The sequence below is a fragment of the Tenrec ecaudatus genome, chromosome 8, assembly GCF_050624435.1.
Source record: "Tenrec ecaudatus isolate mTenEca1 chromosome 8, mTenEca1.hap1, whole genome shotgun sequence".
Lineage (NCBI taxonomy): Eukaryota > Metazoa > Chordata > Mammalia > Afrosoricida > Tenrecidae > Tenrec > Tenrec ecaudatus.
This window is the reverse complement of record NC_134537.1, coordinates 59,148,069-59,168,551: the sequence shown is the minus strand read 5'-3', so window position 1 is coordinate 59,168,551 and position 20,483 is coordinate 59,148,069. Positions and strand designations below refer to the sequence as shown.

The 20,483-nt window shown below is 38.1% G+C and overlaps 1 protein-coding gene across 1 annotated transcript in view; it reads left to right on the top strand.

The window, feature by feature from the left end:
- Positions 1–20,483, top strand: part of FMN2 (formin 2) — a 368,626-nt gene that overhangs the window by 318,386 nt on the left and 29,757 nt on the right. Inside the window, exon 12 of the mRNA XM_075555679.1 lies at positions 9,841–9,892. Within this exon, the coding sequence (XP_075411794.1) occupies positions 9,841–9,892 (52 nt within the window). The remainder of the gene's footprint in view (positions 1–9,840; positions 9,893–20,483) is intronic.

Below are 20,483 nucleotides of genomic sequence, written 5' to 3'. Positions count from 1 at the left end.
AGAAGTTTTTAGGCAAAGAAACTACACAGCTAGGACAGACTCATCAGAACATCATAGAGTTCAGGATTGCCCCACTGGATGATCTGGGATGGATGGCAGGTGGGTTCTGACCTTGATTTTAGGAGCCACAGTCACTTGCTGTGGAGGGATCCAGATGCAAGCTAATGGGTCCTGGTTGGTCTCTGGGTAGGTATAGAAGTATTCCTTTTACTGCTGTTGATGCCCTGGGTGGGCATTCATGTTTAGTTAGTTATTCCTTGCTGCTACGTTGACTTTGATTAAGCTCCTTTCAGCATCCTGCACCTTTCTCTCCATTGATTTTGCTCACTGGTTGTTGCCTTGTCCCTGGGTTGGTTTCGACCCCCACCCCTTCCTTTCTCCCACCACCCCTTCTCCCATATCCCCTGGGAACCATTAGTCCCATTCTTTTCATCTCTGAATTATTTATCCTGTTTATCTTATCTAGATAGACATGCAGATACATTAATCAGCACAAAAACCAGGCAAACCTAAACAAAACAACAAGGAAATCAAGACCAACTAAACAATAACAACAATAAACCAACAACAAAAAGAAAGTCACTGACAAAAATGGAAAAGCCTATTAATAGTTCAGGGTCGGTTTGTTGGTCTTTAAGGGTGTTTTCTAGTCAAGTCTGATGGGGTGCCACACTCTGTCTCCAAAGTTTATTTTGGTATTCCCCTGGGATTTATTTCATCACTTCGCTCCCCTTGCTGCCCTGTTCCATGCCCTTAGTGTTTCACCCCAGCACCAAGGGGTCAGATTATGCACCGTTCCTGCACTGTCTCCAGTATTGTCCACCGCAGTGCTATGGTTTAGAGAAGGATGTTGTTTCTTGTGGTGGGGCTGGCCCTATGGTCCTCTCTGTGCATTATCTGCTCTGAGCAGGAATATCATCCTTGGGACTTGGTGGGCCAGGATGTTTTCCCCTCCTTCTCCATCCCTCTTCATTTCTCCCATGTGCTCTAATCAGATGCACCCCTCTCCTCAAGCTCTAGCCCCAGTGCTGTTCTCTGAAATGCATTCTTTTGGGGGGGAGGGTGTCCACTTAGTTGGCATTGAGGCTAGCCCCACAGACCTCACTATTGGTTCCCTGGTACATGCCAGTATGTTGTATTTACGTCTTGGCCCACCTGGTCTCTTTCTCCCTCTGCTGTGGAGCTAGGAACAATACCCTACTCTTGGGTGAGTTAGTGTCTCACTCCCCCCTCCCACTCATGTTTTTTTTCCCTTTGAAGCATTTTTATTTGCCAATTCAATATGGATGACATTAAATTTCCCTACAGCTGCTTCTCTGGGCATTGATTTTGGAGTCAAGTAAAATGTTGCTTTTTGGTTTAGTTGTGAGGATTTATATTTTCCCTATGTTGAATAGTAATCCATGTTCAAGACTACTCGTTTATCTACATCAATACACGCATCAAGTCCTTTTTGTAAGGTTTGTGTTCTTTGCATATCACAAGTTGCTAGGGGTCTTCCTTCAGACCTGATGCCATGTTCTTCAAATAGTCTAGCTTCTTGGATCATGTATTCAACACACAGATTAAATATGGGGAAAGGATACAACCCTGATGCACATCACTGCTGCTGTGAAATGAGTGATATCCACATGTTCTGTTTGAATGACTGCTTGTTATTCCATGCACAAGTGTTCTGGAATGCTCCTTTCCTGAAAGGTTATCCATAGTTTGTAATGCTCCACACAGCCAAATTCCTTTATATATTTAATAAAACTAGCTAAGTAAACAACTTCCTTCTATTCTCTGCTTTCATCCGAGATCCAATAACATCAGCAATGACATCCCTAATTCCAATATTCTGAATCTGAATTTATTTCTGGCAGTTCAATGTACTGTCAGTGTACTACTGTAACAATGTTTTTTTGGTTTTTTTAGTAATATTCAATAATATTTTATTGCATGTGATATTAATTATATTGTTTGATTATTTTTGTTTTCTTTTGGATCACTTTTCTTTGGAATAGGCTTCCAGTTCATTGTCTTGATAGTTTTTAAAAATTTTCTTGGCATGTATTATTGAGTACCTCAAAAGAACCTAAATGTATAGAAATAGATTTTACATTTTACTGAGCAGAACGCTGGATGCCCTGCAAGTCTGAGCTTATATCTGTCCTGTTGTCAAGCTCATCCTTAAGGCCATTGTATATTTTGTATGCCTTCAGCATTATATCTGGCAATACTTGTATGTGATCCATAGAGGTTTCATTGACTATTAGAAATAGATTGTCATGTTCTTCTGCTGAGATGAGTGATCCTGCTGGGATTGGAAATGCTTGTCGCATAGTTTACAGCCGCGTAGCAGCCTGCCAGCAAGCCTCCCTCATAAGACACCTGACAGATGGATGATGTGCTAACAGTTTAGACGCCACATATTCCTCAGCTTAGACAAACCAATAAAAAGGAAAATGTGTTTTAGAAAAGAAAGAAATTGTATTTAAAGTACAAAGTCTTCTCGAAGAACTGGCAACCATATGTTACAAATTATAGTGACAGCATATTTCCAGAATCAGACACGAATCTGTCTTAAATTTTGTCTTTAAAGCCTGTTCTTTTTAAACTTTGAATTATTTCCTTTGGGGCTCTGATTTCTATGTCACCATAATGGCAGAACTGTCTTAAACATATTTCTTAATATGTCCAATATTTGATCTGTTTACAACTAAAACATACATAGATGATGGGACAGGTTATTGTGGAAAGTGCATAAAATTTAAAGTCAGAGATGAGAGTTTTAATTATGGATCTGCTACTTATTATCTATATATGTTTGAGCACATTAGTATCTTGAGTTTTGGTTTCAATAATGTCTGTTTTACTGCCTATTCAAAAGTAAAGTTAAATAATAGATTAAAAATTATGTGACATATAATAAATGCATCATGTCCTTGGATGGTGCACATAGCAAGTGGGTCCACTAAACCAAATGTTGGACATTCAGATCCACACAGAAGCACCCCAGAAGAGAGGCCTGATAATATGCTCAACTACAACAGCCATTGAAAATCTGGTGAAGCACAATTCTACTCAAACAATCATGGGGTCTCTGTGAGTCAGAACTGACCAGATGACAATGTTTTAGTGTAATTTTTAAACTGTATGTACTAGCACTACCACCTTTATAAATCTGCACATTAATTGGGGACACATTTATATTAGAGTTCATTTGATGATAATGATACTGATAACAGCAAATACTTACATAACACTTACTGAGTGCCAGCACTCTCCCAACACTTTACATCTATTAACTGATTTGGTCCTTGTATCCCTGTTCCTCTGTACTATCATCTCCATTCTGACACGAAGAGACTGCAGTTCTGGGAGTAAGATCTTCCCCAGGTTGCAGTTGATAGGCCTGGGGATAGAGATTGTTGTGAACTTATTTTTAGGTTTCCCTCAAATAAAGTTTTGATTTTGAGATTCTTCATTCTTATTTGGATGTTTCTAGAATCTCTGTATAGCATATGCCTGCATGATCAACAGGGTTTCCTAATATTAGCTGGTATGTTTTAAAATGTTTGTTTTGTGATCATAACCGCGTGATTTTCTAAACTGTCTATCTCTTTCTAATTTTAGCCTGTGAGGTTGAAGCAGGGAAAGTGTACCAGGTTTCCTCAAAAGAACATGTTCAGCCTTTCAAAGATAACATGGAACAATTTATTATTCAAGGTAAGTTCCAATGAGATATGTTGTGATTTACTCATCTCAGCTAAAAAGTATAGATATTATTTAAAATACAAATGATTTAAGAGGGATTATTTTGATGTTACAGGAAAAAACATTCAATTTAATAATAAATCACAGTTGTGAAAAATAATTTTAAATATGTTAATTTGTTCTATGCAATGTCATTATTTACTAATTTTTCCAAATTGAAAATAAAAAGATATTTTTCAAAACAATTCACACTTTGAAAGACATTAAAATTTTATACTACTAATCTTAAATACTCTTAAGCTTTAACTTTAAGACTTCAGTTCAATATGGCATTTGTTTTCATCAAAATTTGAACCAAAACAACAAAGTACATTAATATTTATTAGATCTAAATGTCATTTACTCATTTTAATATGGTACTTTAATAATTCTGGGTTTTTAATTTTCAATTTTAAAAACTAAGATTTTTGTTCTCATGGGGAAATATATTAAAATCCTTACTGTTTGAAATCATTGAAACATAATTTACTACTCTAAATAATTTAATCTTGGAATATTATGTCAAGAACCAATGTACTTAAGTGGAGAACAAATGCTTTGAAAACAATGAGGGCAATGAATGTACAGATGTGCTTTACATAATTGATGTATATATGGATTGTGATAAGAGTTGTATGAGCCCCTAATAAAACGTTTTTTTTTTAAAGAGCTGTATAGACCCCAATAAAATGATTTTTTTTAAAGAAACAATATCAAGCCATGCTCTGGGAAAGTTCTTGTTTCAGAAGATTTCCCAGAGACTGGTGTCGAATAAGAGCGATGCCTGGCTAGCACCCTAACAATTATTCCGTTTTTCCTTTACTTTTTAACCAGTTGTCATCAATCCCACCATGACTCTCAGTGACCCACTGTGTCTCAAAATAGAACTTTGCTCAATAGGTTTCGGTAGCGGAAGTTTTAGAAACAGATTGCCAGAGTTTCCTTTGGAAGCAACTCTGGACAGGATTATACGTCCAATTTTAGTATTAGCAGCCAAACACATTTACTGTTTGCTCTACTGAAAGCTTCCTTCTGTTCATCTGTGATCATTCTGGGTGTTCAACTGCCATTAATGATATATTGTGATGAATGAATATAATGACATTTGATGAAATGTTAAACATGACATTTTTTAGATGAGAAAATACTGTCAATCCTTTAAGATAACCATGAACATTGAAACAAAACATTCCTCAGATTCACAAATCATAATATGGTAATCTTCACATGCTAAGGTTATCACAAACTAGAGCATTTGTAAAACCTAACCTACTGTATTTTTATGCAAACAATGTCTGTGTGGAAGGTTTTGCTCATTAAACAAATTTGCCCTCTATTTTCATGCCTTGTGTTATGCAATTACATTATTTCCATAAGTATGGTATTTTTGAGAAAAAATACAAGACAAGGTGGTTCCCAAAAGGCTTTTGATTGAAATCACTACTCCTATAGTAACGTATGAAGTATATATGTACTGCTGGGTAAGCGTTATATTGCTAAAGTGGAAAGTCAGCAGCTTAAACCCACCAGCTGCTCTCTGGGAGAAAAAGAAACCTATCTGTTCCTTTAGAAGTTGACAGCCCATAAATCCTATACCGGGTCATGATGAGTCTGATTTGACTAGATGCGAGTGGGCTTGAATGATTATGCTTTGCTGTCAGTGTCATGTGCCATCATGTTGGTCTGACTCATAGCGACCCTCTGTACCACAAGAATGAGCCCCCCACCCCCAGGTCTGCACCATCCTTACCATGGCTCTTCTATTGTAGCAGCTACTGTGTCACTCCATCTCGGTGAGAGCCTTCATCTTTGTTGTTGCCCCTATACTTTACCAAGTATGATGTCCTTCTCCAGGGACTGGTCTCTCCTGCCATGCTGAGGTGCATTATAAACCCTATAAACTCACTTTAACTTGGTGATGAATAAAATGAGTCCCCCTTTTTCAATCTCATGAGTTTTTAGGATAAGAATATGGTACTTTAATAGGTAAAAATAAAGAATCATCCACTAGATTAATAGAATCTTGGAGATAGGATAAGGCAGGTTGGGGGGGGGTGGGAATGGGAAGCAAATAATAAAGAAAGAATGAAGAAAATGATCTAAAGGTATTGTGATAATGATTATACATTTCTTAATATATTTAAACCATTTAATTGTATTGTACATTAAATATGTTAGTAAAATGGTTTAAAAATAAAGAAAAGGGATTTTTAAAAAAGAATATATCACTTTAGAAACTATGCTGCAAAAGCACGGAAATTCATTTTTATGTGTGTGAAGAAAAATGAAAAAAAATTTTGCCATAAATTCTCTTTGGATTCATGAAGAAAGGAGTTATATTTCTTCTTCTTTTCTTAAAATGATTTTACTGGGGGCTCTTACAGCTCTTATCACAATCCATATATACATCCATTATATCAAGTATGTTTGTATATATGTTGCCATCATCAGTTTCAAAAAAATTTTTTTCTACTTGAGCCCTTGGTATCAGCTCCTCATTTTTTCTCTCCTTCCTCCACCCTTCCTCTCTCATGAACCCTTCATAATTTATATATTATTATTTTTTCATGTCTTATATCGACTTCTGTTTCTCTTAACTCACTTTTCTGTTGTTCATTCCCCTGGGGGACAGAGTTATATGCTGATCATTGTGATTGGTTCCCTCTTTCCTGTGTCCCTTCCACTCTACCCTCCTGATTTTGCTACTCCCATTATTGGCCCTGAGGGGATTCCCTGTGTTGCAAGCTCTTATCAAGCTCTTATGTGTACATCCTCTGGTCTAGCTGAATTTAATAGTGGGGGTAGGGAGCATTAAAGAACTAGGGGAAAGTTATATGTTTCATCAGTGCTATACTGCACCCTGACTGACGTCTCTTCTTTGTGACCCTTCTGTGAGGGGATGTCCAATTGGCTTTGGGTCTCCAATCTTTACTCCTCATTCCCAATGATATAATTTGTTTGTTCTGGGGCTTTGATGCCTGGTATCTGATCCTGTCGACACCTCATGATCACACAGGCTGGGATTTGTTGCTTCTCAGCTAGGTAGCCACTTGTTTATCTTCAAGCCCTTAGGACCCCAGACACTCTATCTTTTGATAGCTGGGTGCCATCAGCTTTCTTCACCACATTTGCTTACCCTTCTGGTTTGTCTTTAGTGATCTTTTTGGGAAGGTGAACATCATGGAATGTTGGGGTCTTAGAACAAAGTGTTCTTGTGTTGAGGGGAGTACTTGAGTAGAGGCCCAATGTCTGTCTACTACCTTACTAATTAACATATAAACACATTTCCATAGATCTCTGTCCCTATTGTTATGTAGAAATATATTTACATGTGTACATGCCTGTATTTAGATCTCTACAAATGTCCTTTGCCTCCTAGTTATTTCCTCTAAGGAGCTCCAGCTCTATGACTAAGAAAGATAAAAGTCAAGCAGCTTGCTAGATTTCACACCTAAAATATAAACAATGACCATTTATTTTATCAGTCACATTATATATTACTTATTATATCATTTCTCTATCTGTATTTTATAGCTTAGGATTTGAAATATTTTTGTAGTTGCTTTTCAGTACTTATCTTGCATACATAGGAAATGTTCTATAACTTAGTTAGAATTAATAACCATGCTTCTAAACTACACATGATCACTTCTATCTGTTATTTTGAATTATAATGATTCAAAGAGGAAGTGTTTGCCCTCTGGAGTTTTCTATAATTCTGTAGTTTTCTATTGTCTTAGTCCTAGTACAAGGATAAATATCTCTTTAGAATATAATGATCTTCTCAGAAGATATCATCACTTCTATATGTATGAAATTCTGATCTTAATAGTTTATATACTACTCCACATTACTTGAAACAATCTTCCCATCAGTGTTCTGAGAGTATTCCTGTTCTACAGTATTCCTGTAAGTATGAAACGCTTCACGTGTTTACCATTAGACTAAACAATCCCACTTATATGAGTCTTTCTTCCTGGTCCTTTCAGGATGTGAAATTATCTCTCTGATTCTTCTCTGGTTCTATTCTACACTCTGATTATTTATTCTTGTTTTTAATTTTTTTCATTGTGAATTGGTTGATTTTTAAGTTTTATTTGGATATACTACAATTTAATTATTCATTCATGTTAAGATAAGTCGTGCCGTCATCATCAAAATCAACTTCAGAACATATTCTTCGCATTCTCCTCAGGTTGTTAGCTCTCCATTTCATTCCAGCCTCCCTGCCATGCTCCTAGGTAGTTATCAATCTAGTTACTGTCTCTATATGTTTACCTATCTTGGATTTCATATACAGAAAAGCATACAAAATACAAACAGCAAGTAAACAAACAAAAAATTCAACAATGATGAGAAAACAGAAAAACCTTAATCAAAAAGAAAGCAGATACCTGATCCCAACAATGAGACTAGAAATACCAGGAGGATAAGAGGGAGGTGGGGGAAGAAAGGGAGAATCAATCACAAGGATAAGCATATAATCCCCTCCCAGGGGACCAACAACAGAAAAGTGGGTGAAGGGGGACAGAGGACAATGTAAGATATGAAAATAATATTCTATAACTTATCAAAGGTTCATGAGGGAGGGCAGGGAAGAAATGAGGAGCTGATATTAAGGGCTCAAGTAGAAAGAAAATGCTTTAAAAATGATGATGGCAGCATATGTAAAAATGTGCTTGACACAATGGATGAATGTATGGATTGTGATGAGAGGTAAGAGCCCCCAAATAAAAGTATTTAATAATAATAATAATAAAGAAAGCAGAAAATATTGAAAACTGTAAAAAATTTTAAATAGGTTAAATGGGAGTTCAAATGATAAATTGTTACATTCGAATTTAACTATATCTTCCATAACAGACTTTACAATGCTTTCTGTCTGGTAGCAAGTCTATTTATATACTTTGCCTACGGTCAAAGAGGATTCAGGGGAGGCTTACTACATGTGGGGCCCTGCAAATAGATTTTGGGCATCCATTGTCATCCATAGCTTCTGCAAACAGTGTTCAGAATTTAACCCCTGATACTGTTCTCTCCTTCAGATTTGGATTTTGTTATTTGCAATTTTTGAACTATACAGGCTGGTATGCTTCTTCCATGTTGACTTATTTTATGCTTCACTTTTAATATATTTGTTCATTTTTGCCCTATAACTCAGTGGTTTTCAAAATGTGGGTCACAGACCATTATTAGGGCATGAAGTCAATTTTAGAAAATTTAATATAATAGAAAAATGATATTAGAGAAACTTTACAAAGTAAGAGTATTTTTGAAACTGTGTGAGGGAAGAAATATTCTATTAAAGGAAAAGTATTCTGTGTGAGTGTATGTAGTAATCACACAGTACTAGAATATGTTTACTGGTCAAAAATTGATAATCACTGCCATGGTTTTTTTTGTGATGAAATTTCTGTTCTTTTAAACTGCATTAAAATACCCTTTCTAAATATGATCCTACAATTTGTATCAATTGCCACTCTTTTTGTTTAGGCAGAGGATAACTGGGAAAATGGATACAATGGCACTTCCCCTGTTAATTAGTAGAATGTGTTAGTATTTTATTTTGTACCTCTAAATATAATCTCTATATATTCTGTTTTGTAGTATGGTATAGATTGTACTGGTGAAGAGTCAAAAAACATGATAATAATTGAAGAAGTTTACATGTTGTTTTAGTTTACTTTTTGTACTTCTAATTAAGTAATGAATTATTGGGATTTTAAAAACACATTCTATGTATATTTAAAATTTGCTATACATATGTAAATGTAAATGGTTTAATGAAATTAAATTGAATATAAAATTTTGGTTGGGTATATAATTAATCTGTATCAATATAAAACATTAATATACTAAAAATTAAATATAATCTTTCCCAGTTATATAAGTATGACATTCATAGATTTAAAATAAACTTCTGGCCAGAGTGCATTAAAATAATCTATTATCAGTGGATACTTAAGGATATACTAACATTTTCCCCATATGCTTTAAACTTAATAATGAATATTTTATAATGATATTATTTAGATCATATTTTACTCAGAATCATTATTTATGATTTGTTTAATGTATCTTATATATTTTTTCTATTTTCAGCTAAAATTGACCAGGAGACAGAAGAAAATTCACTGACAGTGATACATAAATGGTGAGAAATAATTTTCCTTTAACAAAATATTACTTCTGAGAAGACTTATAAGTTGTTTAGTATATTTTATCTCACGGAACCAATTTTTGGCTCAATATTTATTTTCAAGGACAAAGGACAATAATTCCAATATTTAATAGAATTTAATTCATTTGGGTTTATGGATTTTATTCATACAAGTCTGCCTGAAATGTCATTTCCTAAATACCAGCGTCTTGGGTATAGTTGGTATCTTCTTTATACATTAGGACCCAAAACTGTGGGAATAAAATAAAAAGCAAGGTGGTTAGACAACTATTTCTAGAAGAGGATAAAATATTTGGTTATAAGAAATCATTGAGTTTCCCCATTGGAAAGTAGGGTTCACATAGGAAGCCATGAGCTTCCTTTAAATAGACTTTTAGTTCCAGAATGAAGATTTGCAATCTTAGGTAAGCATAGAAATTACCTCAGAAATTTCAGTACTTGTCTGTGACAGTGTTCTCTTATTTTCTCTAAAGGCTAATCTTGATGGAAAAGAAGTTTTTCATATGGCTTTATTAAGAAATATACTTTATAATTGTGGACATATTTTAAAAATAATTTTATTAGGGGCTCATACAACTCTTATCAAAACAAAATCTAGTTGTTCTTAGATTAGGGCTACGATTAAGTGTAAGCCCAAAATCTACTCATATATCTATGGTTTCTATGCTTCTGGTTCACATTGTCACTGCCATTACACAACCATTGCATCAATTCCAACTCATAAAGACCTTATAGGACATGGTAGAATGGCCCCAGTGTGTTTCCAAGGCGGTAACACTTAACTAGGAGTAGCTGGAGCTGTTGGCAGTTTTGAATTGCTAACCTTTTGAATTACAGCCCAATGCATAACCACTATGCCGCCTGAGATCCTTGCGGTAAGTGTTAGAGAGATGGCTATCCTTTCATAATAAAGAACATTATAAATCATCTCTAAGGGGCACACGGCAATACTATTGATGTTATCATTAATCTGCCAGTGGTATAGAATTTAAAACACTGTAGCGAGAAGGAAATCATACATGTATAGTTTGGCTTTTTAGACTTCAATACATGAATTGTTGACATGTACAGATAAGCAGCTTAGGAGACTGAATCCTATTTACAAAAACAATGAGGGTTGAGGATAGGGCAACAATTTCAATAACACTCACTCTTTTTTTTTATTTTAACAATTTATTAGGGGCTCATACAATTCTTATCACAGTTCATACATATACATACATCAATTGTATAAAGCACATCTGTACAGTCTTTGCCCTAATCATTTTTTTCTCTTTTCTTCTTTTACATTTTATTAGGGACTCAAACAACTCTTACCACAATCCATACATATACATACATCAATTGTATAAAGCACATCCATACATTCCCTGCCCCAATCATTCTCAAGGCATTTGCTCTCCACTTAAGCCCCTTGCATCAGGTCCTCTTTTTTTTTTCCCCTCCCTCCCCTTTCCCCCCTCCCTCATGTGCCCTTGGTAATTTATACCTCGTTATTTTGTCATATCTTGCCCTATCCGGAGTCTCCCTTCCCCCTTCTCTGCTGTCCCTCTCCCAGGGAAGAGGTCACATGTGGATCCTTGTAATCACTTCCCCCTTTCCAACCCACTCACCCTCCACTCTCCCAGCATCGTCCCTCACACCCTTGGTCCTGAAGGTATCATCCACCCTGGATTCCCTGTACCTCCAGCCCTCATATGTACCAGTGTACAGCTTCTGTCCTATCCAGGCCTGCAAGGTAGAATTCGGATCATGGTAGTTGGGGGGAGGAAGCATCCAGGATCTGGGGGAAAGCTGTGTTCTTCATCGGTACTACCTCGCACCCTAATTAACCCATCTCCTCTCCTAAACGCCTCTATGAGGGGATCTCCATTGGCCGACACTTGGGCCTTGGGTCTCCACTCTGCACTTCCCCCTTCATTTAATATGGTATATATATACATATACATATACACATATATACACATACATACACACACTTATATCATTGTTGGTTTTTTTTTTTTTTTTGCATGATGCCTTATACCTGGTCCCTTGGCACCTTGTGATCGCACTGGCCTCGCACTGGCCGGTGTGCTTCTTCCATGTGGGCTTTTTTGCTTCTGAGCTTGATGGCCGCTTGTTCACCTTCAAGCCTTTAAGACCCCAGACACTATCTCTTTTGATAGCCGGGCACCATCAGCTTTCTTCACCACATTTGCTTATGCACCCATTTGTCTTCAGCGATCCTATCATGGAGGTGTGCAGTCAATGATATGATTTTTTGTTCTTTGATGCCTGGTAACTGATCCCTTTGGGACCACTCGATCACACAGGCTGGTGTGTTCTTCCATGTGGACTTTGTTGTGTCTGAGCTAGATGGCCGCTTGTTTATCTTCAAGCCTTTAAGACCCCAGTCACTATCTCTTTTGATAGCCGGGCACCATCAGCTTTCTTCACCACATTTACTTGTTTACCCACTTTGGCTCCAGCCGTTGTGTCGGGAGAATGAGCATCATAGAGTTCCAATTTAATAAAAGAAGGTATTCATGCATTGAGGGAGTGTTTGAGTAGAGGCCCAAGGTCCTTCCGCCACCTTAATACTTGACCTATAAATATAGACACATAGATCTATTTCCCCATCCTCCTATATATATTTGCATGTACATGTCTTTGTCTAGACCTCCATGAATGCCCTTTGACTCCTAGCTCTTTCCTCCATCTCCCTTGACTTTCCTCCTGCCCTACTACCATGCTTCATCGCCACCTGGGCTAGAATATACCTCTTCTCTAAGCAACCTTACCCTTGATCATTTCCTACCATGCCTGCCACTCCCCCTTCTCTACCATTTGGGGTCCCATGTTTTTCCCTTGTCCCTGGGTTTGTTAACACCACTTCCTTACCCCCCTAACCCCCCACCCCAAGTCCCCCCGGAACTGTCGGTCCCATTGTTTTTCCTCCAGATAGTTCATCCAGCCTGTCCTATTCAGACAGACCTGTGGAGTCACTAACATGCATGAAAACAAGACAGAAGAAAACAAAGCAACAGTATACAACCAGACAACAAAACAACAAAAACAAACCACTGACAAAGAACAGAACAAAACAGTTCACAAGAGAAAAGCTTGTAGTTAGTTCAGGGATCGTTTGCTGGCCCTTAGGAGCGTTTTCCAGTCCAGTCTGTTGGGGCACCCCACCCTGGCCCCAAAGTCCACTTTCAGCATTCCCTGGGGACCTTGCCACTCCATTCCCTTGCTGTTCCGCTGCACTCCCCCAGTGATTTGCCTCGGTGTGGTGCGATCAGGTCAGGTGCAATTCCCACACTGTGTCTCCGGTGCTGTCCCCTGTATCGCCCTTAGTCACAGAGGGGCATCATGTCTCACAGTAGGACCAGCCATATTGTTCTCTCTGTGGACTGGCTGCTCTACTCAGGAACATCATCATCATGGCCTGGTGGGCCAGGCTGTGCTCCACTCTCTCCTCCTGCCCCTTCATCTGCTCCCGTGTGCTCTGATCAGATATGTCCATCTCCCGGAGCTGCAGAGTCAATGTCGTCCTTTGGAACAAATACTTTTTGGGGGAGGGGCAGGAATCCACTTAATTTATGGTGCTGGGGCCAGCCTCCCAGACCTCTCCACTGGTTCCCTCCTCCACGCCGGGATATTGCATTCACACCTTGCAACACTGGGTTGAAGTCTGGTCCCACTTTCCCTGTGGAGATATAAACAATACCCTCCCCTTGGGTAGATTAATGCCCCATGACCCCACTACCCTTTTCTTCCTTATATTCATCCTTTTGTTTTCCTTTCCCCACCTCCTCCACCATTGTCTACCATGTGCATCCCTGGTTTTGGTCTGGTCTCTTCCATACTACACCGTCTTCACCCCTAAAATGTTTGTATACAGTAGCTTTTTCCCTATGCCACTTTTGCTTTTTAAAAAAATTTTTTAAATTCTTACCTCAGCGGACTCATGTTGTACTTGTCCTTTTGTGCCTGACTTACTTCGCTTAGCATGATTTCCTCCAGTTCTTCCCATGCCGCTATGTGCCTCATACGTTCATCACTGCTTTTTAGTGATGTGTAGTATTCCATTGTATGTATATACCACAGTTTTTTAATCCAATCGTCAGTTGATGGAAATTTGGGTTGCTTCCAACTCCTTGCAATTGTGAACTGTGCCGCAATGAACATTGGAGCACAGATGTCTGGTCTTGGTTTGTTTCTTGCCTCTTCTGGGTATATTCCCAGTAGGGGGATTGCTGGGTCATATGGTAACTCTATTTCCATCTGTTTTAGGTATCGCCAGATTGATTTCCATAGTGGCTGTACGTACTTACAGTCCCACCAGCAGTGGATGAGCGTTCCTGTCTCCCCACAGCCCCTCCAACACTTGTTGCTTTCTGATTTTTTGAATTGGGCTACCTTTGAGGGTGTCAGGTGGTACCTCATTGTTGTTTTAATTTGCATTTCTCTTATGGCTAAAGATCGGGAACATTTTCTCATATGCTTGTTGGCCATTCGGATTTCTGCCCCTGTGAAACTTCTGTTCAAGTCCTTTGCCCACCTTTCAAGTGGGCTATTGGTTTTTTTCTTTTTGGAAGCTAGCAGAGTACTGTAGATTTTAGTAATAAGGCCTTTGTCTGATGTGTCATTGCTAAAGATGTTTTCCCAGTCTGTGGACTCTCTTATTACTCTCTTGGTGAATTCTTTAGATGTACATAAGTGTTTTATCTTCAGTATATCCCATTTGTCGATTTGTGCCTCCTCTGTGTTTGTGTCCTTCCCTATTTCTGATAGCCTGTGTATTCCCTGCGCCAAAGTTCTCAAGTTGGTCCCAATTCCCTCATTGATGGCCCTAATAGTTTGGGGTTTAACTTCAAGGTCTGTGATCCACCTTGAGTTTATTCTTGTGCATGGAGTGAGATAAGGGTCTTGCTTCATTTTTCTGCATGTTGTTATCCATTTTTTCCAGCACCACTTGTTAAAGAGGGCATCTGCTTCCCATTTGATCTTTTTGGGGCCCTTGTCAAAGATCAGCTGTGTGTATGCTGATGCTTTTATTTCTGGGTTTTCAGTTCTTTTCCATTGGTCTGAGTATCTGTCATTGTACCAATACCATGCAGTTTTGAGAACTGTGGCTGCATAGTATGTGCCAAAGTCAGGTAAAGCAAGCCCTCCCACGGTGTCCTTCTTCTTGAGGAGTTCTCTGCTAATTCTGGGCTTCTTCCCTCTCCATATGAAGTTGGTAATCAGTTTTTCCATTTCTTTGAAGAAAGATGATGGTAATTGTATCGGGATAGCATTAAACTTATATAGTGCCTTTGGCAGAACTGACATCTTAACTATATTAAGTCTCCCAATCCAAGAGCATGGAATATTCTTCCATTTGTTGAGGTCGCTCTTGGTTTCTTGTAATAGTGTTCTATAGTTTTCCCTATATAGATCTTTTGTTTTTTCAGTCAAGTGTATCCCTAGATATTTCAGTTTGTGTTTGGCTATTGTGAAGGGTACCACCTTTTTGATCTCTTCTTCTGTGGTCTTATCTGATGTGTATAACAGTCCGATGGACTTCTGTTTGTTGATCTTGTATCCTGCCACTCTGCCAAACTCCTCTATTGCTTCCAGTACTCCCCTTGTGGAACTTTTGGGATTTTCCATATATAAAATCATATCATCTGCAAATAACGATAGTTTCACCTCTTCCTTCCCCGGACGAATACCTTTGATGTCACTTCTTTGCCTTATGCTGTTAGCTAAAGCCTCCAGCACGATATTAAATAGGAGTGGAGACAAGGGGCATCCTTGTCTGGTTCCCTTTTTCAGTGGGATTGTGTTAGTCTTTTCTCCATTGACTATGACTTTGGCTGTTGGTTTTTCATATATAGCTTGTATTGTCTTGAGGAACTTTCCTTCCATTCCTATCTTCGCTAGTGTCTTAAACAGGAATTGGTGTTGGATGTTGTCGAATGCTTTTTCTGCGTCTATTGATATTATCATGTGATTCTTATACTTTTTCATGTCAATGTGACGAATAATACTAATGGTCTTTCGTATGTTGAACCATCCCTGCATCCCTGGTATGAATCCTACTTGGTCATGGTGAATTATTTGTTTTATATACTTTTGTATTCTGTTGGCTAGTATTTTGTTAAGGATTTTTGCATCAATGTTCATTAGGGATATCGGTCTGTAGTTCTCGATTCTTGTGGGATCCTTGCCCGGTTTGGGTATCAGAGTTATACTAGCTTCATAGAAGGAGTTTGCCATCTTTTTCTATGTTCTGGAAATGTTTGTGTAGGATTGGTATTAGTTCTTCCCTGAATGCTTGATAGAATTCTCTAGTGTATCCATCTGGTCCAGGAGATTTTTTTGTTGGTAATCCCTTGATAACCTTTTCTATTTCTTCTATTGCGATGGGTCTGTTGAGATTCTTGATGTCCACCGAGGATAGTCTAGGGAGGGATTGTTTTCCAGGAATTTGTCCATGTCTTCCAAATTGTTGAATTCATTGGAGTACAATCCTTCATAGTATTGTTTAACTATCCTTTTGATTTCATTAGGGTCTGTTGTAATGACCCCTCTTTCATCCCTTATTCTTGCTATTGAGATTTGTTCCCTCCTTTCTTTGGTTAGGTTTGCCAATGGTCTATCGATCCTGTTTATCTTTTCAAAGAACCAACTTTTAGCGATATTAATTTTTTCCATAGTTTTTTTATTTTCCTTCTCCTGAATCTCAGCCCTGATTTTTATAATTTCTTTTCTTTTTAAAAGCAGAACTATACCCACCAGAATAACACATGTCACAACAAGGCAAAGAGAGCATACAACTTGTAAATAGATGGTAGTCTTGGGCTCCCTCTAAGCAAGGAATCAGAACCAAAGTCCATAGCCTGGACTAGTGGTTTGCTTCTTCTCACAGTAAGACAGTTTGGTCTTAAATTCAAGGGAGTATTCCATTTCCTTAAATCTGCTAAAGGTGAGTTTAAGGGAAAGCCTAGTTCTCTTAATGAGGTTTCCATATCAATGCTGCTGGTGTGGCTTCCGAAGGATTTTGTACCCCCACAAAAGAATCTAAAGTCCTAGTTGTCTGTAATATATGGCCCGGGTCACCCAGGGCTGGATAGAAATTAGGTAAAAAACATCCTGTTAGGAACATAATACTGAATATATTCTCCTCTTGGGTTCCTTTTGGTATTGTGAAGCATTATTTCTCTATGTCAGGCTGCCCCACCCAATCTACCCACCAACAGATGTACAGCCTCCCTACCATGTCTTGACTTGAGTTTCCAGGAAGTTTTCCTATTCACTCTTATGGGAGGGCCTGTTGGTCTGTGGTTACCTTAGAACAAACAGTATAGCAGCGATTGATTGGGCTTCTCCCTTCCCCTCCATGGTGACAAACCAAGCCCAGCTGAAGTGAGCCCATTTCTGTCAAAGTGGTTTTAAGATGCACAGACAAAAGGGATGATATATGGTTCATCGGTACTAGAAAGGCTCACTGCTTCTTTGCTTGGGAGACTGGATTAGAAGATTACATAACCCAAGGGCAGAAGCTTGCCTTTGTCTTGGTGTTTATACTTATAGTAGTGGACTCACACAAATACGTGTCCTTTTGTGATAAGCTAATTTCACTCAACATAATGGCTTCCAGGTTCATCTATGCCATGAAGTGTTTCATGATTGTGTCTATTTTTTCAGGGAACTGCCCTTCTACTTTACTAAGTATGATGCCCGTTTCTTGGTACATGCCCAAAGTTTATGAGACGAATACAGTTTTACTCCTCTCCCCTCAGAAAGCCTCCCCCAGCCCCAGGACTTCCTGGTGTCATAGTGGGATTTTTTTAGGGGGGTGGGGGCGTTACTAACTACAGGATCAGTAGTTCAAGCTCATCGGTTCCTCTGAGGGAAAAAGAGGAAGCTTTCTGCTCTGGTAAGGATTTACAACTCGTGAAACACACAGTGGCAGTTCTAGTCTATGCTAGTCACTCACTGTGAGTTGAAATAAACTTGATGGCAGTGAGTTGGTTTTGCTCTTTTTATGTATAAATGTATATATAGAGAGATTTCTTTGAAAGATTATGTGTCCGCGGTATGTAAAGAGTGGGGCTAGACTGCTTGCTGAAGGGGGTTGGGCTTCCCTGGGGCGGGTGGTGGCAGGGTGGGGTGGCATGTTCTTCATGATTAGGCATGCCTATTTCTCCATTTACCCTTCTGGTCCATGCAGGCCTTATATTGCAGTTTATTTATACATTAGCTTGTGTATAGATATTTAGATTTCCAGTTTGAGGTTATTACGAACAAGGCCGTTATGAACTTCCCTATACAAGATTCACATATATTTTCCTTTCTCTTGAAATCAATAAGTGAGGCTTGGTTTTGTTGGGTTACACAGCAGGTAGATGTTTATTCTCCCAGAAACCGTCAAACATGTCTCTAAAGTACTTACCACTTTAAAGGCTCAAAAGCAATGACAATTCTAAGTGCTTCGCATCTTCACCCTCGTTTGATATTAGGAGACTTTGATAAATGTAAACTCCTGTGGATATGAACAGCATGCCACTGTGGTCTTCCTTTGTATTTCCTTGATGAGTAATGATGTTGAGCACATATTCATGGCTTCGCTGTCTGTTCACTTATTGGTCCCGGGTTCTATTTAGTGGTCTGCCTTTTAGAATGTGAGTTTGGAGAGTCTTTCCTTTGTGTCTCTGCTCCCTTTGCCCGCTGCATGTATTGAGATCATTTCTCCTAGAATAGTTATTCTCATGGCATGGTAATTCATTTATTTAATGTTGTTTTTTAAAGAACAAAATTCTTTATATTTTATAATTAAGATCCAGTTTATCAATTTTACTCTTACGGTTGATTAGTGATTCTATGTCTTTTATGGTTAGTGATTTCCATGTGTTTTGCCTGATGCAAAACGTAAATATTTTCTCCTTTTTTGATTTTAGAAATTTATGCTAATTTTACTTGAATATTTTATTTTTATATAGGATTATTTATAGTTCAACATAGATTTTTGATTCAGTATGCCTATTTCTTTAGAAATATTGTTAGACTGAAACTGGGTTGCATCTTCAGAAAAAATTGAGGCAAATTGATCTTGAAATTATGACGTATTCCACCTCAAGAATATGTCATTCCAGACATCTAGGCCTTTAAAATTGCTTTCAGTAATATCTTGTTTTCACCTTTTTGGTTTACATTTTTCAGAAAGTGCTACATCAAATCACTGCCTCAAAGAAACCCCTATAGAGTTTATGAATCAAGATCAAAAGGGTCATTGCTGTTTGGTGACCTCTAGATATGCCACTTAGTGTGATAGCTGCATTTTCAGTTTGTTTGCTTTCTCTGTTGTTTGGTGCCTTTGAGTCATTTTTGACTCATGATAGCCCTCTGTACTACAGAACTAAACTCCACCACCTGCCCCATCCTCGTTATTGTCCCTATGCCCATTGTTGCAGCCGCCGTGTCAATCTATCTCCATGAGGGTCTCCCTTTTTCTCTGCCTCTCTACAAAGCATGACATCGGTCTCCAGGGACTGGTCTTTCCTGGCAACTTAACCAAAGTATGTAAGAGGGTGTCTCACCATCCTGCCTCTAGAGGGCACTGTGGCTTCACTTCTTCCAATACAGATCAGTTTATCCTTTTAGCAGGGTGTGGGTACTCTTTATCGTCTTCTCTGGCACCACAATCAAAATCGAATTCCCCCAGGTGCATGTGAAAATTGGACATTGAATAAGGGACGCCAGAGATTGATGATGCTTTTCACTACAGCCTCTGCTGAGCCAAGACCATTTTGAGAGCCTGTAGCAGTGAGAAGGGTCCCAGGTATGACAGCTGTCACCTTCAGCTCTTCTCTATTGCTCTATGATAGATGAAGCCTCATGGTTCTGAACGAAGAGAAAGCCAATCATTCAGAAGGGGTACAATAAGCTTTACCACTGACCACCCTCTTTCTTGCCAAATAAATGTGAAGAAACCAGAGGAAGCATATGACTTTGGACTTAGAGGTGTCCAGAGATTATTTAGTGATTAATGTATTATTACTTTCTTTTCTTAAAAATAATTTCCTCCCCTTTATTATATGGAGTTGTGTGCCTGGACTGTAATCACTGTCCTCAGAAAATTCTTCCACACCACTCAGGCTTTTCTATTTTTTCTTTCATCAAAGCCATTACCTAAAAAATATCTGAGTGTAACTTTCTTTTCATTGAGATTCATGTTATATTCGGTTTGACATGCTAGCTTTAATTCATGTATTAATAATTTATCTAAGAAATTCACACAGTTTTACACCCAGAGCTTGTTTGCTTCCTATAAACTCATATATGGCTATGTTACTTTGTAATTTTTCACTTAAAAGGGATTTTTTACTTAATCTTCATGACAAGCTTAAAAAACAAGCATTTTCTCTACATATAAATTATCTCAGACTCAGAGGTTACATTACCTGCTATTTGGTAATTTATGGCAAAACCTACAGAAAATTGTTCACGAGGAGAATAATAAACTACTTTAAAAATTAGAAGCACTATGCTTGACTGTAACTCAAAATAACTTTAAAAATAGTATCTTTTG